Source organism: Geospiza fortis, unplaced genomic scaffold, assembly GCF_000277835.1.
Source record: "Geospiza fortis unplaced genomic scaffold, GeoFor_1.0 scaffold112, whole genome shotgun sequence".
Lineage (NCBI taxonomy): Eukaryota > Metazoa > Chordata > Aves > Passeriformes > Thraupidae > Geospiza > Geospiza fortis.
In genome coordinates, this window is record NW_005054298.1 from 18518894 (window position 1) to 18544490 (window position 25597).

The following is a 25597-nucleotide window of genomic DNA, read 5'->3' on the forward strand; positions in this document are numbered from 1 at the left end:
GGGAGCGTGAGCTCGGGGCCGGCGGATGCGGGTGAAGACGGAGCGCGGGCGGACGGGGAGTAGGCTGTGAGGGAGGGAAGCCCGGCTGTCTCTGCCGCCCGGTTCCCATGGCCCCGCTCCTGCGTGTCTCCGGCTTATGGCCCCACGGTCTGTAGTGTTAAACGAGTGCGTGTCCGTGGCCACGAGTTTGCTGGCGGTGGGCAGCGAGTTAAAAACCCGAAAGCGTTCTTATTTCAAGTTTGCTGCCGGAAGTAAGGTGTAGAAGAACTTTCTTATGGTACTCCAGAAATGAAGGGGGGCTATGTTTGTGAAGCATTTTGAACACGCCTGAGGTGAAACCTGTCTTCTGGCCTAGATTAGGCTTTGGAAATCAGATGAAATACAGTTTATTTGCATTTTAGTTCCTCGTCCGTTCTGGAAGAGTAGTCTGGCTAAATAATTGCTAGTGGTGTACGTGCCACTCTAGTTCATTAACAGCAGTTTATGAAAATGACTTAATGCAAACATATGAAATGTCCTGACACGTGTTACTTATAATATGTTATACTGAATTCTTATTCAGTATAACATGGTTTAATAGCACATGTGAAAATTCATAGTAACTTAGAGTACTTAATGTTTTTATAGTAATGATTTTAATTCTCAGAAACTAAAAAGAGATACTTGTATGTTTTCTAGTTCCAGAAGAGTGTGTGAAATAGATCTCTTTATCCTCTTTAACTTTTTTTTTCCAGGACTTACTACTACAGAGAAGAAGCTGGCTGAATACAAATGTAATACAAATGAGGCAATTCAGCTGAAGCTAGGTAATGCCACTTTTTAATATTGTACAAGCGATACTGAAGTATTCCAGTATCTTCCTATGAAATATATACATGTATTCATCTGTGTCAGTTTCTCAGTTCTAGTCTGATTACTGGTTTGATACTCACAGATCAAGTAGCGTGTACCTAAATTGTACAGGATGCCTTCATTTCTTTTGTATGCCACTCTCACATAGTTTCTTAACTTGAGTTGTCTGACTCTAGTGGAAAGGTGCATGAACAGCTAGCAGGGCTTCTATGGATAAACAAATGAAAGATGGTAACTTGGTCATGGTCTGTTCTTTTTATTTTCTCAGTTCGCTTTCCTGAAGATTTGGAGGATGAGAACACAACGTTTAATCCAGAGTACAGCCATCAAGTGTTTGGAGATGAGTAAGTTAGGGTTTCCAGATTTAAACTAATAGGTCCCAAAGGGCAAATTTGTTTCCAAATCATTAAAAGCCAAAAATTTTTTGCTAATACTGAGTGCAGGGTAAGACGTGCTGGCCTGGTGCTGCTGCTGCCTTTGCTGATAGAGGCCAGGGTGCCACTGGCCTTCGTGGCCACCTCGGCACACACTGACTCATTCATGTCCAGTCCATGGTCAGCCAGCACCCCCAGCTCCTTTTCCAGCTGCTCTTCCCCAAGTCTGTCACTTGTCGTGACCCAAGTCCAGCAGATCAGCACTCCTGTCCAGCCTGGTGTTGACTGCAATCTGACTTATGGAGCATTCAGATCACTGATAAAGGCATTAAATGGGACTGTCCCCAGCCCTGAGCCCTGGGAACACCACAGGGGAGCAGCTGTCTGGTGCATTTCACTCCATTCCCCACCACTCCCTGGGCATGGCCATGCAGACAGTGAGGAGTACGCCTGTTCAGGCCATGAGCAGCTGCTTTCTCCAGAAGAACTCTGATATCAAAGTATTTCCTAAAGTGTAGGTGGAAAAGTATTGTTTCTTTTATTTTGAGTATGCAGAATTAATTAGTGCTGAAATGTCATTTATTATTTTCAGTAGAGTATTTTCATTCTGGAGTCTGGCCATAGACTGAAGAAAAAAAAACAAACCAAAAAACCCAAACAAACCTAAGGTGAATCCACCTACATGTTTCTGTGGACTTCTTTGTGTTTCTTAATTTCAATTTCCTTTTGAAAGCATTCTAAGTACCCCAATTAGAATGAACTACCTATATTAAATGTAACAAATTAGTTACACTAATAGATGTCTACTGCAGCTATCATTGACAATAATTATAATTTTAGTAATCAGAGAACTCTCCGATCTGTTAGTTTAGCTAACAAGCAAATTCTTCTTCTGGCACATACATTTCAGATTTTAAATTATGAATGTACTACCATAAAGGAAAAATCCCAGTACAAAAAAATTTTAGCTATGCTTTAATTTTAAAAAAATGCCCTGTTTCTTTGTGAACATTATTTTTTTTCAGAAGATAAATTTTCTATTCTTCATAAGAGTATACAGTTTGTGTTCAGGCAGCTCATATTTTCAAACTGTAAAAAAGCTTTAGTATTCTATATTTCATTTTGCATATACTAATTTCTGGTTGCATTGGATAACTAAACAGAAACTGTCAACTGAAAACTCCACAAATTGCTATACTTGGTTATTTGTGCTTTGTACATTACAGATTGAAGTAGTTTACTCCAAAATATTATACTGCACTGCAAAGTAATTTTAATAAATGTTAGCAATCAATTAATGTAAATAACTGTTAATGAGTTAAAGCTGTTGAAAAAGCCTAAACTCAGTATGAGCTGTTTCAGGTATTCTCTCCTGAGCTGTCACAGTAAGGACTCACTGAGCGCAGAATATTTCCACTAGAGGAGCGAAATAATAGAAGCAGTGTAAGGCATTATCTCTGTCCTATAGCACACATCCAGTTTGATTCCCTTTTCCTATTAGGAAGGTAACTTTACCTTACCAGGAAAGTTTATGTGAATGTCACATGAAATTAAGTCACTGTGATGTTTTGTTTTGTATCGAGCTCCTGGTTGGTATTTTCTCCTTTCTCAGTGAAGTTGCTTTTGGCTATAAGGGACTCAAGATCCTCCTGTATTACATTGCTGGAAACCTGTCTACACTCTTCCGCATTGAATACACATCAAGAGTAACTGAAAAGTTTGACTGTGTGGAGGTAAGTGCAGGTTTGCCTCTGTCTTTAACATAACGTTGAGAAGGTTTACTTTGGTTCTAGGTTTAGTAATTTCCCACCTAGACATGGTTTAAATTAAAGGGAACAAAACAAAGCTTCTGTTTGCTAAGCTAATAAAAAGCTTTGAACTTCATTTCCCATTCCCTGTCAACAGTACAATCAAAATTGTGTCAAACAGAACAGTCAGATGTGAGATGCTGATGCCAAAGCCAGTTCCACAAAATAAACTTGGCGAGTTTGTATTTTCATATTAACTGTGACCAGGAGGAGAACTAGTATTGGTGGGGCTAATGATGGAAAGAAGCAGTGAGGAGGAAAAGGAGATTTCTGTAAGAACTTCATGAGAAACTATGCTTGACTGTGTCTCTAAACATGGAGAACAAGTAGGGCAGTAAACAGATTATAAACTTCTGTATGGGTATCATGTATGCTTTACATCTTTCTTAAAGGAATGTGATAATACAATTACCTGCAGGGTTTTTGTTTGGTTATTTCTTCTTTTTTGTGCAGATTTTCTGAGCTTATAAAATACTTGTAGAATAGCTTTTCTTTTTCCTCTCCTACTGTCTACTTGTTCTCCAAATATGACTTCAAACTGCATTTAAGTTACTACTTTCAAATTCATTGGAGTTTATTTAAATAAATTCAAGGAAAGGCCTACTGTAAAAGGAGAAATACATTAGAATGACTTCATTAAAATTATATTAAAGATTTTCTCTTCCTTGTTTTGAAGGTGTATTAGAATATACTCGGTTCAACAGGCTAAGTTCCTGGACATGTCTGAAATACTTTGGAGGCTAGAGCAGCATGTCTTAGAAGTGAAAGGTCATGCACTTCAATTGTAAGGATTTCTTGGAAATAAGGAAAAAAAGGAAAGGCTGTTGGCTGTGTAGTAAACATATTAAAATCCAGTTGTCCAATCTTTCAGTGATATAATTTCAAAATAGAACAGGAATCTGCACCATAGCACCTTTTTACTTCATCTGTTTTCTGTACAAATGGCAAACCCAGTTTACTTCTCTAGAGGTCTAAACAAGGTCTGTCTTCCCCTATGCTCACTGCAGTTTTTTGATTGATCAAAATGGTTGCTTTTTTCAAGGCCTGTTTCCTATACTGAATTATTCTTCCAGTTCCTTTAAGGACTGAGATGGGGACAAAAAAGATCTTTTTGAGCTGCACTTGTGTTTGCTCTCCAGAGCATTTACATGCCTTGACTGAAGGGAAGAATGTGGTTGCTTACCCTGTGCTTCCCTTAGTGTTACTAGTACTGTACAGTCAAATAAGCTGCTTGTATTGCTATATCTAAACATATGTAGGAAAAAATACATGACTGTAGTCAATCTTCTTCTGCATTTGTATTTGCCATCAGTTTATCCCCCCTAAGATAACGCATTTGTAGAGGTTAAAACGTAAGCTGTCATTACAGCAGTATGTTGATTTGAATGCATGTTAACATTTATGTTTCTAAGTCAACTATTTGCTGATCTCTCCTCCTGATGATAATTATAGTAAGATGCAGACTATGTGCTACACATGACAGATAGGCCTGTGCTGTGAATAGATGGTGTTTAGGAAAGGACAGCAGTTTCTGCCTTTGCCATAACTGGTTCCAAGCAGGTTGGTATTAATGCTCCACAAAGTTATTCACAGCTGAGGATTTTGTACCCAAATACCCGTACAAGCCCATTCAGCAGCAGGTGGTTTTATTCTGTAATATTGAGTTTGGTTTCATTATTGCTAAAGCAGCTGCTGCTGTCCCTGCTAGGGACTGACAGAAATATTCATCCCAATACCACTTTTTTTTTTTCTCTAAGATCTTTTTTGACATTTGAGATACAATCCTGAAATGTCAAAAGGCGGAAGTCCGGTCATATTTATGCATCTTAACGTGGTTTAGATCCATCTTTAAGGAAATTGTGTTATTGGGGAAGCCTCAGCAAAGTATGATCATGTTTTGAAAAAAAGCTGGCACTTCATTTAGTGAAAATAGACAAAATTTACCCCTTGAATGGCGTTAATTCTTTCAAATAACAGAAGAGAAACTGCTTTCTTCTAGTGTAAATATTAATAGCAATGACCTCTGAATTGCTTGCTGCTTTGAGATTTGCAGCTGTTCCAGTATCTTCCTTTTTTCTGCATTTTATGATGATATAGGGGTAAAGTATTTCACTAAACTGTATATCTCACTTTGCATCTAGCGTATGCATTTGCTTTATACAAAAGTTAATTAAAAAGTATTGGTTCAGTATTTGGTGCTTTTGTAACGTAATACTGCTGATCACTCAATTTCTCCCCTCTGAAGTATGTGCATACAATTTTTAGAGAAATTCAACTCTCAAGTATGCTTCTATAGTTATTTTAAATTAAGTCACTTTGAAACAGCATCTACGTGGTATGCAAATGTCATAGCTGCCTATTAGTATAATACTAATTTCTAAATTAAAATTACCCAGAGTCAAATGTGATGCACAAAGAGACATTACCCACTTAAACAGTCCTGCTACAAAACAAGTGTAGTTACAAGCCCATTCCAAATTTCCTGTCGTCACCTTACGTGATTGTGATTATGAAGGTAATGTATTACAGGCAGCACTTCATGAACCATAAGCTTAACAACTCTTGGCCAGCTTAATACAGGTTTTTAATTCAGGCATGCTTCGTTTTAAGTTGCTTTGCCTATGTTAAACATTGCTGTAGTAGTCACAAGGATTGTTTTTCTGAGGAGAAATTTGTGTGCATCCATTCCAGTTTCTAAAATACGAGTGTCTTGTTCTGATTAAAAAAAAAAAAATTTCACCAATATCAAAGAAATGCACAAGGGAAGGCAGTAAACACATTTTGGTAGGTCCAGATTATGGGCTCCTCAGAGAGAAGTGTTTGAAAAGGACCTACTTAGTAATGAATGTTTCCATTTAAAAGTACAGGTTTTAATGAAATAAATTATTTTTTATGTGGTTGATCTATTGAGATTCCAGTATTTCATGTCTTATTAACTGAAAATTGCATGGTTTGCTGCTGCTCAAACTGAGGATTATGGGAGTTGCTCTGTAAGAAGGAGAGATCCTGTTAACCCTAAAAATAATTGAAGAATGTATTTTCTTGTGTCAGATCCCATTCCAAGGGAAGAGAATTTTTAGGAGGCAGTAGGTGAAAATATGTTGTAGTGATACAGAATCAAGAAGTATTATCTGGTGCTTTATTTGCTAAGCCTCTGGCATATTTTAATTCTTTCTGCTGTATTGAAAACAAGACTTCTCTGGTGGCAGCCAGTGATGGATGTGCTACCTTACACTTGTGCAGGTCACAGTTTGGCTTCCTTCTTACTTTTAATGAAGAAACTTACAAGTGTGAGGGGAAGCAAAATAATTAAACATTATGTATATCGTACTTCATGCTGTATATTCACCCTTTTTATATGTCGTCCACGTTTCATCTAAGTTATTGTACTGTTGCTTGGAAATACTGTTTTAATTCTAGATTATTTTTGCGTGCTTATTCAGCTATAGAAAATGCAAATTGCTACAGATTCTTTCTTAGTTGTGATTTCTTACAGCTCTGTCAGTAGAGCAGACATAAGAGCTGTGTAAACAATGCATTTACACAATTTTAAAAAAGGCATTTCTAAATTGTGTTCCATATAAATGTTTTTAATGTAATTCATTGATTCAGAAGAAGTGGCTGGTTTTGTGTAATCCCTCTTAAATCAGCAAATGTAAAGAAAACGTATTTTAGGTAATATTGGTTTATGAGGAATAGTGAAGGCACCAACAAATTGTCTTTGTTTTGAGAATGAAATGAGTTTAAAGACTGTACACATTTTTACTAAATTCTTACACCAGGTACTGTAGAGTTGTATTTTAACTGCTTAATAGCTCTCTCTCCAAATATAAATGTTGGTAGTACCAAACCATTAAGAATAAAACTTGTTTGTGCTGAACTAAGTCTATCTTTCTCTACGCTAAAAATGTAACTGAATGATAAAGTGCTATTCATTTGCAGGTGCATTGCTTCTGCTTAAGGGCCCATGGTTGAAAGGACAGGAATTAGTAGCATGTTGTATTAGCCTTTTGTAGTGTATTTTGTTCTAAGCATCTTAATTTCCCTGTTTTGAATGCTAAGTAGCAAGAGTCTTGGTTTTGAACTAATACCCATCATGCATGTAAACGGTGTGAAAGAGCTGCTTAGTAAGTTAACACAAAGTGTTCTTGTGTCCGCCCTTGTGGAAATAGATACAATACAAACATTACAGCTGAACTCGCGGCAAACTCCATTAAGTAAAAACCTGGATTCATTGTCCAGAGGAAAGTTTGAATTGAATGTAAGCTCATTTTGTTGAATGTAATGTCAGGCTTTTAGGGGTTGTATTGAGGAGTATGGTTTTGTTAAGTTGAGACCAATTCATTAAGTTTTATTGCCTGGTGAGAAGCAGTAATACGTTATTGTGAAGCTTCATCAAATATTCATGGTTAAAAAGAAGTAGTAAATGTATTCAATCAAGTGGTCTTTTGGGGGTCTGAAAAGGATTATGAAGTCTGCTCAGCTGATAGTTTCTAACTTTGGCTATCTGAAAAGAGTAATCTCTGAATTAAATTTTGGTGTCAGAATATTTTGTCTTCCACAGTATGTTAGACTACAGGTCAGATTTGCTGACAGTATTCATAAGTTGTAGTATTTTATGTCAAACTTTGTTTTCAAAACTTCCTTTTATTAGAATGCAGGATGTGGTTGTCTGAGTTTGTACTGTTTTGCAGCTGATTCTATAGACAGGCATTTCAAGCAGGGGGCCGTAAGAATGCCAGAGTGTGCTTGCTGTCACTTCCCTGTTTGGGAGCTACCGTTTTTGGTCTTTGTCCCTTTTTCTCTGCTTAGTTCTGCATCACCTAATACCTCTTGTAACTGCTTGTTTGGGAACCTGAGTTCTGCAAGGCTGTGTAGATAGGCTAGTCTTGGGGAATTGCTGTCTAGAAAGTCTTGGCTTTTGAACATGGTGCACTTACAGAATAACTACCAATGCTCTTAGTCAAGCTTGAACAAATATATCAATCTCTAAGCATAAAAATGTTCATGAACTTAGGCTGTAGCCAAGAGTTTTTTGATGCTTAAAAAGGCTGGATTGTGACATTTCTGATCTCATGAGTGTGGCTCCTTTACTTGCTGGAAGACCAAGAATGCTTGCTTTTTCTTTTTTCTCTTTCCTTTTTGTTTTTTTAGTTACTGGTAGATATAGTGTGTCTCGTATATTCATTTCTGAAACACAACACTGCTGTCTTTTTCTAATTTTCCACTGATCCTTCCCCTTTTTGTAATCTCCAGGCAGATGATGTGGAAAGTAAAATTAGAGAAATCATTCCGCCTGGTTTTTGCACAAACTCAGATGACTTTGTGTCTCTGCTGGAGAAAGAGGTCAACTTCAAGCCCTTTGGAATGCTGTTACACACATATTCTATCCATAATGAGGAAGCTGGTGAAGATATAACATATCAGATATACAAGGTATGGAAAATTTAGTTAAATATCTGCTTTTGAGCAACCAAATTCAGTTTTATTTTGCAGAGATGCACCTTCTATAGTGACTCAACTGTAGTGTATAAATACTATAATTTTATCAGTTTGTTAATCTTTAACATGCTTTTTTATATGAGAGAATTTAATTAGGTTTTGCATAGATTTTCCTCTTGCATCTGTGATAGGTTTCACCTGACTTCTCCTGGCTTTTTCCCTAGGCTGACATGACATGTCCAGGCTTTCGAGAATATCATGAAAGGCTTCAGACGTTCTTGATGTGGTTTATTGAAACTGCTAGCTTTATTGATGTAGATGATGAAAGATGGAACTACTTTCTAGTGTAAGTACAGCTCTAAAGCAACAGTGGACCTTATTACCTCCACAAAGCCTGCGTTTTAATTGTGGCTGGCCAATTATTGGAGCAGTATAATGATATTTTTCCCAGGAAAGAAAAAACATTGTTTATGAGGCTTGAGTTTTCCTCCATTATGCTTTGGGAAAGCTTGAGAATAGAGCTGAATTAAATGCTGTTGTCCGTTAGAGCCCTGAATGTAGGCTTAAACAGTAAAATGAGCTTTGCCTGTGTTTTCTTTTACTTGCCACCTATTCATCTTTATAATAGGCAAGTGCACTGAAGTGCTGTAAAGAGGTCTGATTTATCCAAGTTGCTGCACACCAATTAAGTGAATTGTACATTCAGAACATAGCAGGTGTACCCATTGGGCCCTCACAGAGTAGCTTGCTGACACTGAAAATTCAGTTGGAGAATGGAAAAGAAAATGGACACTGCATGGGAGCGCAACTGTAATTGACCTGCTTGGCTTTCTGTTTTATCTGCAGATTTGAGAAGTATAATAAGGATGGAGCTACGCTCTTTGCGACCGTAGGCTACATGACAGTCTATAATTACTATGTGTACCCAGACAAAACCCGGCCACGTGTAAGGTAATTGGCGGTGTAACTCGTGCCTTGCCTTTTATTTCAGAAGAGGGAACTGCTGAAGTTCCCAATACTTGTTTATAATAGTGTTGATTTGTTTAAAAAAATCCCCATTATTAGCTGTCTATGCACTGATTTTTTTCATTGTTGCCTTCTTGAAGCGGAGGGAATCTCAAACAAGTTTTGAATATTTAACAGTTTTAAGATTCTGTTAAAAATCATGTTTTAACATGAAGATTGCACATACCTTAATCTAAAATGAAATACCATTTTATTTTTAAGACTTTGAGTTATGTTTCCAAATGCTTACATTTGAACTGGAAATGCATTCCTTTGTCTGTAGCCAGATGCTGATCTTGCCGCCATTCCAGGGAGAAGGCCATGGTGCTCAGCTGCTTGAAACAGTTCATAGATACTATATGTCTTCTCCTACAGTACTTGATATAACAGGTTTGTGTTACATTTTTAATAAGGAACTTTACAGGTTGTTAGCCCACAAGCTAACTTTTATGTTCATTTGTGTGAATTTAAAGCCTTTTGAAGATTTAGCTTCTGCTCAGTTCAGGATTAATAGTACCCTAGTTTACAGAGGTGTATGTGGTGTAGCTTTTAACTCAGAGAACAGCACACCAGGAAAATTCAATCCCTAGCATGAACGGATTACCAGCTAATTAACTATTTTATTGTGAGATACACAGCTGAGTTTGCCAGGAGATCAAGGTTTGTCAAATTTCAAATTCCTTGTTCAACTTACCCCTATTAGCCAAAACTCAAATTTGAGGGGAGACACAACACACCTAACTAAAATAGCATATTTAATATTAGTGTGCACACTGAAATTTCACAGACAACAAGAGTTTATAGAGAACTTGTGGTCTAGAAGCACATATTGCTGGCTGAAGGTATCCATGATATTAGGTGTGCGTGCACAAATACCTGAAAATGGAAGATTCTGGAAATGGCAGATAAAGAGTCCATGTGCATAACAAAACTAGCATTGAAAATTGCCACAGGCATGACATCAGTCCTGTGGTTTCAAGTCTAGTATAGGAAGAAATGCAGTTCAAACACATGTTTACCATTCAACTCTATGTGTAGTCTCATTTTGGTTATAAATAACTCTCCATTCTAATTAAAATCCAATAGACCACTTGCTTTCATAATGCGTTGTTGCCAGATCATTGTAACAAAATAATCCACCTCATAATTTCAATCCAGTTTGTGGGAACCTAAGAAAGTATAATTTAGTTCATGCAACAGGAACTCATGTGCATCATGCATTTTTCCTTTTTATAGTACAAACCTTTATGTAGCTTTTATAATTGAGGATGAGCAGTCTTAACTTGCTACTGCATAAATCCCATGGCATGTTCCTGGCTCAGTGCCTTAAGCAGGGTTGTAGAAAACAGTAAAAGTGCACTAAAACGTTGGTCCATCTTTTTGTGGAATGAAGCAGGAGAAAGCTTGCAATATTCTGCATGGCACTCAAATTATGAAAGTTAAGACTCTTAGAGAAGTATTTATTGTCCTTTTTGAGGGGGACATTAGACTTGGACCATGGCCAGGATATTTAATTACATATCACCTAAAATTGTGAAATAAAGCCTTTAACTTTTCTAGAAATTAAAATCTAATTAATTTCTTTGAAAAAGCTAATTATTTACTAATTAAAATTACTTCTGAGTTTCACGTTTGCAGCAAATATTTTGTTCTACTTATACCTTGTCGTCCTGACACAAGCAAAATATATGCTGCTAGTGTTTACTGGAAACTGCCTCATTCTTCTTTTAACTACTCTGAATGCAAAAGAATTAATCAATTTGCTTTAGTGCACTTCTCCAATCTTTTTTGCAGAATAAGTGCTATAAGGCTTGCCATACAACATTAGGCCACTCATACACAATATGTCTTAACCCAACCCAGAAAAATAAATTGTTCGTTGTGCTGTGCCACATACACTACGTGGCAAAAGCTTCTATCCCAGTCCTTCTTGGTCGCTTTGTTTTGTTCTTGATCATCCTAAAACTGCAAGTTTTAACTATTTACAGTCTTAAAACTAAAGGAAAATGCAGCTGGGATGTTAGCAATAAACTCCACAATGCTAGCTTCCAGAAAAATGAGTGTTGAAGGGGAAGCATGGCCCTGCTACTTGTTTGTAGTGAGCTTGTCGGAGGCAAGGAAAAAAATATATTCAAAATGTTGTACATATTTTCCTTTTGCATTAAATAGTTGCATATGCGCTCATGTTGATCTTAACTGTGGCTATTTCTCCATTTCAGTGTTTTTTTCTATAGAACAGTTTTAATAGCTATGCTCTCTTTTTAAGTAAAATGGAAGTAACTTGAAATCATGATGAGCTTTTGCTTAGGTCCTTTCAGCCTTGTAATTTTGAATAATCTTGTTCTTTGGCTTCTTGTAGCTTTTCCTGCCTTCCCTGCTAACAAAGACTAACTCCTGCTCAATACATATCTTCAACTAGTTTACTTGTATACAATAGGATATTTTCACTAATCTTTTCCCACATTTTCCCTTTTGTTTGTCTTTTAATAGTTCTACCACTGTCAAATATAGAATAGGTGAAAGATACAAGAAAAAAGGTTTATAGGCTAGTCTTTTCCCAAGGAGTTAAATGGGTTTAAACAAGTCCATTTCACAATACATATGTACAATATGTACAGCACTGCATACACAAACTATTAGAAGTTTCTCTTAATGTGACCTGTTTGATGTCTACTGTCAAACATCAAAACCTTTGATAACAGTGCTTACAGTTAAGCACAGTTGTTTATATACTGATGGATAGTGCATCTGCTTTTGTTTTCCATAGTTCTTTGTAATTACATACCAGAGATGAGAAAACAAATAATGGTGATAAGCTTCTTTTTTTATTCTTTCTAGCTGAAGATCCTTCTGAGAACTATGTGAAGCTTAGAGACTTTGTTCTTGTAAAGCTCTGTCAAGATTTGGTTTGCTTTTCCCCAGTAAAGTTAATGCAAGGTTTCAGTCAAGAAATGGTGACGGAAGCTCAACAAAAATTGAAAATAAATAAGGTATTAAATCAGTACAGTTGTAGTTGGACATATTCTTATCAAACTAGTACAATACAATTTAAACTTATAGAGATACATGGAATTTACACTCTCACTTATTTTGACACTTGTTAAGGATGTATCAGGAGATAGATGTAGGAGATACCATCCTACATGGTTTTAGATAATTGCCTTTTTTAGCTGCAAATTCTATTGTAATAGAATTTGATATGGTTTTGATTTCTTTCAAGAGTGTGCAAGTAAGTGTTGCTTTGGGAATGCAGAATGCTAAAGTGGCAAACAACTTACTAATGCAACTCTAAAGACTTGGAGAACTAAAGAGTTAAATTGAACAATTAAATTTGATGGTAATCTTGAGTTATTAAACTCATTTTTGAGTACGGCAGTGAAATAGCAAAGCTGCTTAATTAAAAATGTATTTGAGTGTGTTGTACTGAAGACTTTAAACCTTGAGGGATGGGCAGTGTGAAGCCATATTCAGATGTGTTCATGAAAATGGTATAGCTTATATAAGGAAACTACATCTGCAGCCTTCTGTATTTTAAATCTGAAAGAATAAATAAATTTCGTTTGGTTTTTTAACAATATATAAACATGTGGTAATGTAGCAAACAAACCACTTTGTTTTTGTTGTGTTGTTCAGAAACAAATAATTGGTCTTAAATGCAAGTTAAGACTAAAATAGTAGCAATGTAATTTTCTCCCCAGATGTTATACTTTCTGATCCTGATAGCAAAGGCATTCAGTTTTTCCATTTACTAATTAATTTTCTTCCCCAGTAAACAGGAAAGTGTATATATTGTTGTTTCATATTTATAACTTTCAGGGGGCCTTGTGAAGGGCAGTAGATACGTGTGGATTAAAATCAGCAAAGAAGATGGTGCTTGGTATTGCTTCACATCACTCTAGTTCCAGTCCTTGTTCTTAGAAATGTGTTTGGACTCTGGCTTCTGGGCTTTCTGCTGTTCACTTACAGCAAGTCCTTGAAGTACCCCTATGGCCGGTGCAACACTTGAGAGATCAGACGCTGGGTGCATGGAAGAAAATTGTTTTCAAGTAAAAAGAAAAATGTTTATTTACTGAAGTCACTAGATAGGACAGATTTATCCTTGCCCCTGTCTTCTAATAAGATAAAGAATTACTCTACTATTTCAGTATTTCTGCACTTGGAGTTCTGTTGAGTGACCTCTTTATTCAAATGTGAATTCTGAATATTCTCCTTTCTGTTCATTAGCAACACACAAGACGAGTTTATGAAATTCTCCGGTTGCGTGCAACAAACATGGGTGATGCAGAGCAGTCCAGAAGCTATCGGTTGGATGTTAAAAGAAGACTGATTGGGCCCTATAAGGTGTATATGACTTAAGTATCATTTAATATTTATTTCAAGGCTAATTATAATTGATTTTACTTTGATTTCCATAAATGTAGTTGATGTCAATTATGTTGCCAATCAACTACTATTAGTTATGCAGTGTTCAGCTGACATATATACAGATGCAGAGGACATTTGTACGTAGCAGCACTGAAGATCCTGTGTTTGGTTCCTGACGTTTCCTGCACAGTTCCAGCAGGAGGTTACCGTTAAGCCTATGCTATCTAGCTACAAGTGGCATTATGCCCAGGTAGGTTTAATGGGGAAAATGGTCAATTTCTTGAAGAGGTTAAAAACATACCTTAAATAGATAAGCCAGAAATTTGAAGAGGTAAAGTTTACACTGCAGACTAGGTATAGTTTAGATTCCTGTTCTAATTTTTTGCTAGGTCTTAATAGAACAGCTTGCTAGAAGTAATCAAGTCACGTCAACATAGGACTAACTCCATGCAGATGGAATATAAAATAATACCAGCAGAAAAATTCAAGCAAGTATTAAACATAGTACCGAGTAATTTTCTTAGTTCCTATTATTTATGCATCCTGGATTTTCAGTGTGGTTGGTCTGCGTTGCATAAACTGAACCTTTGAGATACGGATTTTAAAAATTATATCTTAGTTGTGAAAGGCATCAGTGTTTAAATCAACAGTCAGAAAGGCCACGAATAAATCTAGGTTTATTGCTGTAACTAGCATGTTAGCTACTGTTGTCAATTAAGTATTTGCCAAGCAAACCAAAATCCTGCATATAAAGGTAAACAGAGCACAAGGATGACCTTGATTAGCTTGAAAACCTTCCTAAAGCAGCATTTACCCTGTTATACCAAATAGCAAAACTTTGCTTATAGTCACATTGGGCTTACAGGGGCTCTTAGTAGACATGAGAGGCCAGCGTTGAATTATTAAATATTTATCTGATCTGGTGATAACTTCATGTAATGCTGAGTGCCAGAACCTTAATCAAAATACGCTCTCTTTCACAAGTGTCTTGTCTCATTTGCTAAATTTCACTCAGTGTCCACTACAAATAAGGTGATTTTTCATCAATTGTTTTTCATGACTATTACATGGTTTCAATTCACTCACTCTTCACTGAGGTCCTGTAGGCAAAATCCAAAATTTCATAAGCAGCTTTCAATTCTAGTGTTTCTAGCAGGTGTTTCCACTTCAGTTTTTGCACACAATAAGTGCATGGATAATGAATGGATTTTGTATTGCTAAATATGCAATATTGCTACTTTAGAACATGCACTTTTAGTTTTTTGTTATTTCAGTGGGGATTCAAAAGGATCCTTAAAGCAACCAACTCCTTTTTTCCCAGATTTTAAATTTCATGTTCTGAAATAGTCATCTTGTTTATAGTAGTTCTACCTAGTAAATAGCTTACTCATACGTTCATTTTAAACAGTTTCCAATAAATTTTAGTCACACTGCCATTTCCAAAAAGTTTACAAAAATTGTAATGAAACTAACTTTGAGTATAGAGAGGGTAATTTTGAGGGGGGAACCAAACAAATAATCAGGAATATTACTCCATACTCTAATACTAGTGTCATTTTATTACGTAAACTGTTTGATCGCTTCATTTGAACAGTGCTGTACAAATGTAGAATAATTCTAAGTTGATGCTACCTTAGTTTAATAAAAATGGTATTCCATCTTAGAATTATTTCCTGGCTAACAGTAGCAGGGAAAAAAACTATATGCAGAAAGCTCAGGGGAAAAACATGTAATACATCTATGCCCCTTGAAGTCATTATATTAGCAAGGAGGTGGTTGCTAAACATACTGAGACCTTTCTGCATGTGGCAGAACTACATTCTGCATGTGGGATGACTGGTGCAGCAGGGTGTGTTGCTTTCCGTATAAGTAGCACTAATACAGGAAAGAAAATATTTGGTATATTAACAGGGCATCACTCCCTGTTAGTTACTACTCCCAAGGTAGTTTAAAGGATGAGCAGCTTGTGAAATTTCAGTTGCACTGTGGCTTCTCCATTTCTGACAAACTGCATTTTATTAGTAGATTGTGCTGGTAGACATATCTCTTTGATCATGTCTTTGTTTTTCATGTCATCTCTCTTGGAAGTAGATACCAGTGCTGCACTGGATTTTTAATTGTGATACTTTATTTGCTACTTGAATAAGCTTTTCTGCCAGCCCAACAACTTTATCCCAAAGAATCCTCTTGAAGCTGCCCAGGTAAAATGTTACTGATGGCAGTTATCAAAATCTTGTGTACCTGGATATGCTTGTAGTATATTTGGAGGGGGAAAATAGATATTGGAACAACTGGTTATCTGAAACATGCAAAGAGAATTTGCTTTTTAGCAGGAATCTGGAACTTAAAGATGGCCTAATGGTACAGTATCAGATGTAGTGGGCATTTAAAAGCTGGCACCCTTTTTTTCAGAGCTAATGTTTATAATATACACAGACACTCCTGTTGATTAGGCAGACTTTTAATTAATTCTGGAATAAAGTTTTAGTTGTTCTACTAACGGAAGCTTGGCCAAAAGGTATCCATCTCTATTTTCATTTGGGCAGCTCATCATATGTTTTGAGTATCTTACTCATTTTGACTACACAGAGCTAATGTGAATCTAAAATTTAAACATCTATGCTGCTTTTCACATCCTTTCAACAAAGAAATGTTTCTTGATTATTGGCCAGAAATGTGCTTGAACTCCTCATCAGGACTTAAGTACAGAACCTCCTTTTCTGAACTGAACTTTGCCTATCTGTGCAATCTTTGGGATACTGTAAAAGTTTTTCTGGTCTTACTCATTTACCATTCACTGTAGTCTCCACTCCTCCCTCCTGACTCTCAGCATCAATCACAGAATGAAAACAAATACTCCTTTGAGAGATAAGCTTAAAATTAGAGCACAAAAGGGCTTTGATTTTGAGACTGTTAGAAATAGAATAATTTGGTGAAATTTTGTTGTTTTAATACATTGATTCCATAGGTTTTGCAAAGATTTATTGGTAAGACACCAGGCATACATAATACTTTTTTTAAATGAAGTGTTGAATGATATTCTGCTTTTACAAAGCTAAAGAAGACTGAAGAATGAAAAGTACCTGAAGAATTGAATAGTTCAGAAATAGGTATCACCTATATAAAAGTGTATCTGGGTAAAGAAAATACAAAAGTATTTTGAGGTGTTTTTAAGAAACAGGTAAAAATCACATGTGACAGAGCAAAGACAACTTATCTTCCTGTACAAATATGTTTATGCTTATGAATAATCTTACTGCTTTTCAATGCTGTTACTGCTTGTCCCTGGTAACTTGAATAATTTGTAAGAGTTTGTAAAACTTTTTCTGTGTATTGGAGGCTTAAAATTAATTTCTGATAGTCAGTTATAGGGAAATTTTTTGGCTGAATAGTCATGTAATGGGACACCAGTGCAATTAATGTAGGACTAAGTATCCTGGTCAGATTTCTACAGTCAACTTTTTTGTGCCTTACATCTTCAGTAGTAGGTGTACTGTTAGACCTAATTTGTTTGGTTAAGGAACAAAATCTGAAACCATTTCTCCTTTCACTAGTTCATTGGCAATACAGAAACTATGAGCCTTTAACAGAACAAAGGTAGTACTAATCAAACATGGTTAGTGCTTCTCTTGGGATTAGGGACATCTTAAAGAACTAAGATACTGAAATAGAATAAATTTTGATGAAACACCATAGTGAAATACCATATTCTTGATAATTACTGGCTGTGTTCAAACTACTGTTTGTTTGATTGCTTAGAAAAAACAGAGAGAACTTGCCAAGATGAGAAGGTGTCTAAGACCAGAGGAGATGACTAATCAGTTGAACCAAATAGACCTAAACTTGCAACGTGAGCAGTTAGAAGAGAGCTTCCAACAGCTTGTTTCAGATTACCGAAGAGTCCTAGAACGACTTGCACAAGCATGAGGATCCTCCTTGTACAGGAAACTTGCAGATATCTATACAGTGTTGTAAAACACATCCTTAATTGCCACTTAACTGCAAAAAAATCTCATGTGACGTTTTAATCACATTAAAGGTGACTTGTGTTCCTGTGCATTTTGAATATTTTCTATTTTTGTGTTGTAGATTTAAAAATGTTGTACTTTAGGTTTTGGGGCACTTCTTGATGAAATAAAAAATGTAGATTCTCAGATACAGTGTTACTTCAATTGTATGAACTTTCTTTTACCCTTCTGTTTTGATCAAGACTTAATAGATAGTTAAATAGCAAGTTAATATATAAATCTAAGCCATCTCCCATTTCTCCTAACTTGATTCTCCTGGGGCTGTTCTCCATGGATCCCGTTGTACAGGGTAGGGCCTGTGCAGGTTTAATGCCACGAACAGGTGACAAAGTTGGTTCTGTGGGCTCTTGGGTGTTTCCTGTGCACAGCCTCTTTACCCTTTGCTGAAAGTGGATCCTGCTGCTGAAAGGAAACAGACCCATTCTGTTTAAGCCTCTGAAGTGCCTCAAGCACATTCTTCTTCAAACCCCCAAATTTTCAGGTTTTTGATTTTCAGGAAGAAACCTCACAGCTAGGGAACCAGCCAAGATTTTGTGAGCACTCCAAAAACAATTCTACTGGTGAAAGAAACATACATTTATAGAAAGCAACTGCCTTTATATAGTTCCTTGATTCTGTTCTGCTATCCATTACTTCTGAGACCTGAGGTTAGTTCATAAATATCCTGTCTGTCCTCCCTCAGAGGAATAAATTGTTACCGTTTCTGGTAGTTCATGCTTTAGAGGATTTAATCTGAGTAAGGATCATTGAAATTTATGAACCATGTTTGATGGTCCTAATGGGATTCAGGTCTAGCTCTCAAAACTGGAGCTTGTAGGTTGACAGTTCTCCACTATCTCATGTGATGTGGAAGAAGTGAAATAATTTTTAAATGTCTAGAATCTGTGGGGTTTTTTGTATTTTCTATTAAATGATTTTTAGAAATTTTAATTCCAGATTAGGTTGTCTTTGGCTGTATGATACGTGTTTCATCTACTGTTGTATCCAAATCTATTAATCAGTAGTAAGAATCATTTAAAGACCTTTCCTGGTAGTAATAGTAAGGCTGAGGTTAAGTTGGGGAACTTGGGGTTTGGTTTTTTTCTGTGGATGGTTTGGTTTTTTTATTGAACGTGTTCAGATCTTGGGGATAAGTCAGAAGTGGGAGAGCTGAACTGAGGAATTGTGCTTAAATTTGGTTCCTGTGTAGAGGTCTAGGATACTTCTGGAGCAGCCTGCACTAACACTCCCTGAGCTTAAGCCATGGAAGAAACTGTAGGACTGACGAGAAGAAGCACTGCCTAATGGGCTGTTTGCCGACTTAGAAATACTGAGCCAAAAAGCACAAAATTGCTTTCCTCAATCACAGTTTCCTTTTGCTATTCACAAATAGCAAAACTTCTCTCACCCAGTGACGAGGGCAGATTTACTTTTTCATAACAGATTTTTTTTTCTTTTTGCATTGACACAGTTTAAAGAGTTTGAATTAGTGCTTCCAGTTCCTTTAGTGGTTTCTCATTCCAGTATGGTCTTGGGAACACTGTAAGATGATGTGATGTGCCTGTGAACTGCAATATTTCTTGGTGTGAAAAATAGGAATAAACTGCTTCCTAGAGGCCTGGAAACTGAATCCTTCCATCCTGCAGCAGATTACAGCTTCTGCAGCTCTGCTGCCATGAAAGACCTTGTCAGTACCCCCTAATCCATTACAGTAAATTAAGCCAATTATCTGAAGTAATCTTCATCAGCAAATTAAACTAGCCCTGCTGGCTTTGCCTGAAGTGGTCTTAACTGTCTGGACTATCCTTTCCCTTGGCAAAGAGAAGGAGGCAATAATCTTATTGGACAGCTAGAAAACTACAACAGCTCTTCTGACACTGCTGGGGGGCACATGCCAGTTTCCTTCAGTAGGTTTGTGGGGTGCAGCTGTTTGAGCTAACATTTCAGAGACTATGCATTCTTGGTTTAATTGACTAAATACCCACATTTCAGGATGCTGCTGGACAAAGTGGCAGGATGCTTGTCTCAAAAGTACACACAGCAGCAACTCCAGCTGTTCAGTGAGTCACATTGTGAAATTAAAAAGTGTAATACTATTTATAAAAGTTCAGTAAGTTTTGTGTAATGTTAGTATTTCTATATTAATATAACTAAGAACAAGGACCTCCTACTATATTTAAACAAATACTTTGAGGTGTAGAAGAGAACTAGTGTGGTTTGACTTCTGTGTGCTGAGAAGACCGGTGAGCTACTAACAGCTGTCTATTTGGAATTGCAAGTAGGTACTGGAGGGGCTCAATTGTGGATTTGTGAGCTGACAAATTAACACTGAGGCTTAGTAGCAGCTCTTTCACTCTAGGTTGGGGGCATGAGAATTGGATAGCTGAAGCTGAATGCTATTGGAGCCCTCTCCTATTCTGGGCACAATATGATGCTAAAGTAATCCTGGATTAAAAATATTTTTGTTCCTATTATTCTTGGTTTCTTAAGCACTACTGTTCTTTTCAGTTATTACTAGCTAACAGAAACTTAAAGCAAACACTAATAATAGTCTTATTAATAATAGGTTTATGTGACTTTTTATCTGCATTTTGATAAAATCCAGATTCTTTAGTCACTTCACTCAAATTTCAAGTTAAGCATTGCACAACATACTGATAAAGCATTTTAGAGAATTTTTTACATTTCAATATTCAGAATGTACATAAGATCTCTGAGTATATTTATAAAGTTTTTCTTTGTAGATGCTCCTGGCATCAGGATACTGGTATGCTCTCCCATCACTTACAAATCCAGCTGTGGTAACAGTGAATCTACTTCAAAAAATACAGTAAAATAGCGAATTTAGTTCAATTGACAGACACAAGTTTTCTTCCAATGTGAAGATATTGTCAATGGTGCTAATACAAGATTTTGTCCTAAGAGGTAAATAAAGCTCTGAAAAGTGTTTTATGTTCAGAAACCTGGGTCAAACTGTTCCCTTTCAGGTATTTTGAAATATAAAAGTTACCTACTGCAGATAATAGGAAACAACTTCTTGTTCAACAACTAGTAATCCCAAGAAATACAACAGAATACCTATAGCTGCAGAACCGAGAAAGCAAACTACCAGGATCTGCAGGATTTGAAGGACACTAACTGCTGTAGTTGGAGGAATAAAGGTCTGTGTGTCGCTGAAGGAGTGTCTTGGGCAGCAAATGGCTTTGCCTCCTATGAACCAGCACACAAAGCTGCTATGTGGCAGTTTAGGCAATTCAAGACTGACCTATTGTCTCTCCCTGCAATAGCAGCAGGAGGGTAAGCAGCCCATAATGTCTGTATGAAGGATTTGTGTGTGCTTATATAGATTTTTTTCAATTCCTTCTTTTGTCTCTCACTGGGACTTTGTTGTTCTTTATGCTTCTCCTTTATCATATTTCATGGCTGTCAGACACTAGAAAGCTTGAAAATCTTATGTTGCATATTTTGCCATTTTACTTTTCCTCACAGCATCAGTTCTGACCTGCTTTTTTCAGTATCAAACTGTTGGAACTAGAAATACCTGTTACATTGGTAAGCCTATCACATAAAACCTTGAAGTTTTAGTTTTCAAATTTAAAATTATTCTGTACTGCTACTGCTTTGTGAAATGTTGCTTGCTAGGATAATTTGGACTTTAAGTTGAAAAAAAAGACAGCATAATAAATATTAACATCTGTATCTCATAAGCAAGTATGTGTTGCAGATATTTCCATTTTCTGGGGAAAAAAACAGCCTAAAGTCATCAAAATATTTTTCCCCAAGCTGTCACTCATGATTTTCAGTAATTTCAGCTGGTTTATACTCTCCAATGATCAGAAAGATTTCACTCTAACCCTGGGTTCTTTCTATTAAAACATTCTATTTACAAAAGGCAGTTAACCACACCAGTGACAATATTTGAAATTGTGAGGCTAAAAATTTAGTGCAGCCAGTAAAAATGGAAGGCTATTACACGAAGCAGTACAAATAGATACAAGCTTGGCTCAGGCAGGCCACGCTATCTGCCATCATACTGGCTTACAACTGGTGGGAAAATTGTAGGAATCAGTTTGCCTCCCTATCACTCATCTTTTTTACAGTGTAAAAAGAAAAATATTGCAACTATCAGTTTTACTCATAGCTACTTATTCAAATACATGCTTACCAGGTTCTTTGGTTCTTGCACTAAAGCCTTCAGTGATACACCTTGCAAGAAACAAGATTACACACTGTAGCCGAGCTTCTTTTACATCTAGAATGGTACAAGCTAGGTACAAAGGATCATTAATCTAACAGTTTTCATATTTCCATGTTCAAAATACGTTTAATTCTCCAGAGGCAGAGAGAAAAGGTTGGGAAAAATGTCCTACATTGACTCTCCAAAGCTCGTTTCAGATATAAAGCTCCCACCCAAACTGGAGGAATCTCAGGTAATGCCACCATGAAGACAAAGCCTTGGGAAGAGGATTCAGAATTCCCTCTTTGCCTGTACAAAAAATCTATATAGCAGGGGCAGTACTGTGCACTGTTTTCTTTCTGAGAGTAGCACTAGCTTCTTTCTTCAGTAAATAAAGAACATGTAATGCTGTAAACAATCCTCACACAGGAGATATGTGCTCCATTTGTGGTTGTTGCACAGTTTGAGCTGAAGAGATAAAACATAAAGAAAATCTAGATCAATGGGAAGAGCTTGACATCCCTTTTTTGTTTCTAAATGGTAGGGCAATAAGGGAGATATTCCATGTTCAATAGCTGCTATTTTTAGACGCTTTCCTTCTTTCTAGTTAGGCTTTTCTCTGAGCTATATGGGGTGTTCGTGTTTTAAAACTTCATAGTTTCATAGAAAAGAGTAAATCTTTGCCTAGAATGAATTTAATATGATGGGGATCTGTAAATAAGTTATTTTTCTTTCCCTCAAGGTGCAATGTAAATTTTATTTAGTGTAGCTTTACCTGGTTATATATATTTTGTATCACTAATGTAGGAGATTTCTGGGTTTTTGCAAGTTCAGGGCTCCAAACTCTCTGACCCTGGATCAGATGAACATCAGTGCTGAAAAAAAGAACACCTATTTGTGATTACAGCAGGACCTAAACAGCACCAGTCTCATCAGCAAAAGCTGCTGTGGAATTAAATCATCTTTTAAGACAATCTTAGATAGGAAAGTCTAAGCCTAACCTCAGCTTTTATACTTAAACTAGCAGTGTGTTTCTGTATTGCTCTATAAAAGACTGTGTGTGCATAAGATACAACTGTTGTCTTACAGGCTGCTACAGACTGCTTTGAAACTTGCATTAAAAACCTAGCTTTATGTCTTCTTTAGCACACTTCTGCTTTTAATATCAGCCTGCCCAATTTTGGGAGGAAATAAAGTTGAGATTCTACATTTAGTGCTTGGTGACTTTCACAGCACAGAACCAATGCAAGTGAGATGGGATGTGAAACATTCTTCAAGGAGAGTCTTTCATACATATGTGTTGAATAAACCCTGAGCTGAAAATTAATTTCTCCAAAACTGCCTCTCAACCTGACACTCAGGCCATCTTGAGACATCACTGTCCATCTTAAATATGTCAGGGGGATTTGTCAATTGTAACCAAAAAACAATTATACACATGAAGAAGAAAGTGATGTATTTGCTTTTGGTGACAACTTGAATGCAGTGCAGTGTGATTTTTTTCCAGATTTGCTATGTTAGGATCTGGTATGTCTCTCTTTTCAGAGATATTCACCCCCATTTTACTGCTATAGAGGTCCTAAAAATTAATCTGTTTTTTGTATTTCTTAGCAAAAAGAGAAAACCTGCATCTGAGCATAAATTAGAGACTGTTGTTAGGCTGAAGATGCATCCAGAGACTGCAAAAATTACACAGCTTGCTTGAAATGTAATTGATCGTAATTTGATTGATCCCCTTATTTTCTGGCATGCAAAAATAATTGGTCCAATCTAACCAGTAGTCAGTACCTACAAGTATTTGTGAAATAGCCTGACACTTAAGGACAAGGTAATTACAAAGGTGGTAGCAGCATAACTAGAATTGCCTCCATTTTCTTATGCCATCAACCAATTTTCAGGCTGTTACAATAAAGGAATTTAGGGCTTACAGATGCAGGAAAAAAGCCAAGCATTCACTTCATTTTCTCTAACAGTGGCCTCATTCCACTGAGTAGGAAATACTTGCTGACTCAAATAAGAAAGGTGAGACTAGGCTAGCTTAGAGCTCTCTGTTTTCTTCCTTTAGTGACAGTTGAGGAAAATGTGACTAATTACTCAGCATACATGGATACTTTCATGTGAAGTGTGCTGTTCTCTTTAAGCACACACAAGGACACCCCCTAAAGAGTATATATTGTTTATATATATACTATAATTATCTATAGTAATAATATATAGTAATAATAAGTAAGCAATTATATATAGTTGCTTAGGCCAAGCAGCAAAATATGTGATTGTTTTACACTGCACATTTATGTTACAGAACTAGTGGTTGAGTGTCTGGATTCCTAAAGCCTTGCCAAGATACAAAAGAGGGTAAAATGATGCTCCTGAAAGACAATACTACATTGTAGAATTAGGAGTAAAGTGAAGACGTGCACATTTGGGCCCTGCAAAGGAAATGTGTGCATAGCTCTCACCAGTGAGCAGAGGGGAATGGTGCTCACAAGGTGGAACTGATCGGCTTAGCAATTCTTTCTCTATATTTATTTCTATAGCGTTATTTCTGTGAAAATCTTATAATCATTCTCCCCTTACTGAATCATGATGATGAAACATGTCAGTTCATGCAGAATGTGGCCATAAGAAGTGGAATATTTTATTTTTTGGAGGCAGTGTAAGGTATTGTATTGATCTTTAAACTACTGTGTAGTCTGGATATAAGCTATATGATAGGCTGCCTTTTTTTTTTTTTTTTTTTTAATCAGAGCATGCTTGGAATTTGCTCCTTAAAATCAGAAATGCTTGAAGTGTAATTTTTAAGTTCATACTTTTTAGGAGTTTTTTCTAAAGTACATATAGGTAAATATGCTCAGCATTCCCATCCACCTGGGACTTTGAGTCTCTTCTTAACTAAGTCATAAAACTTGTACATAGGAAGTTAAAAACTACTAATGGCTGTACCAGGAGGTAAATAAATCTGGAGATAAACATTTTGAGTTCTCATTTGACAATTTACTTACTCATCCCACAGTTTACCACTGCGTGTGTACACATGAATGTATGTAAGGACACAAAGATCATTACATTTGTGTGAGGATGTAAGAAAGGATTACTTGGATTACTTCCATACTTTGGAATGCATTCAGTTGGGTTTTGAATGTCTCCAGAGAAGAAGACTGCAGCCCTTCCCTGGGCAGCCTGCTCCAGTGCTCTGCCACCCTCAACATAAAGCTCTTCCTCCTGCTGAGATGAAACTTGTGTTTTAGTTACGGTCATTGCTCCTCATTCTGTCACTTGGCACCACAGGGAAAGGTCTGGCACCATCCTCTTGGCACCTGCCTTCCAGGTTTTCCTTTGCATTAATTAGTTCATAAAGAGTAGTTCCTATTTTAGTCACAAAAGTACAAGTTGAGGGGAGGGTGGTGGCGTTTGCTTACTTAGTTGGTTGGTGTTTGTTTATTTTTTAATGGCAAGAAATTATGAGGCAGCTCTAGCCCTCATGGAATAGTATGGCTGCACTCATGCGGGACCGAGTCCCGCTTTCGGCAGTTCTGTCTCGCTGCGGAAGGAGCAGTCACCACTGCC

The 25597-nt window shown here is 36.7% G+C and overlaps 1 protein-coding gene across 2 annotated transcripts in view; it reads left to right on the plus strand.

Annotated features, from left to right (window-relative positions):
• HAT1 (histone acetyltransferase 1) overlaps positions 1–18006 on the plus strand; it is a 20065-nt gene extending 2059 nt beyond the window's left edge. The window contains exons 1-11 of one of the 2 annotated variants that reach the window (XM_031057057.1): positions 103–147; positions 735–806; positions 1121–1196; positions 2839–2959; positions 8291–8470; positions 8701–8822; positions 9323–9427; positions 9765–9871; positions 12320–12471; positions 13706–13822; positions 17606–18000. In XM_031057057.1, the coding sequence (XP_030912917.1) occupies positions 108–147; positions 735–806; positions 1121–1196; positions 2839–2959; positions 8291–8470; positions 8701–8822; positions 9323–9427; positions 9765–9871; positions 12320–12471; positions 13706–13822; positions 17606–17773 (1260 nt within the window). In that variant the 5' untranslated portion in view covers positions 103–107 and the 3' untranslated portion in view covers positions 17774–18000. Of the gene's footprint in view, positions 1–102; positions 148–734; positions 807–1120; positions 1197–2838; positions 2960–8290; positions 8471–8700; positions 8823–9322; positions 9428–9764; positions 9872–12319; positions 12472–13705; positions 13823–17605 lie in introns of those variants that run through there. The other variant, XM_031057051.1, reaches the window with a different exon arrangement.
• The last annotated feature ends 7591 nt before the right edge of the window (positions 18007–25597 follow it).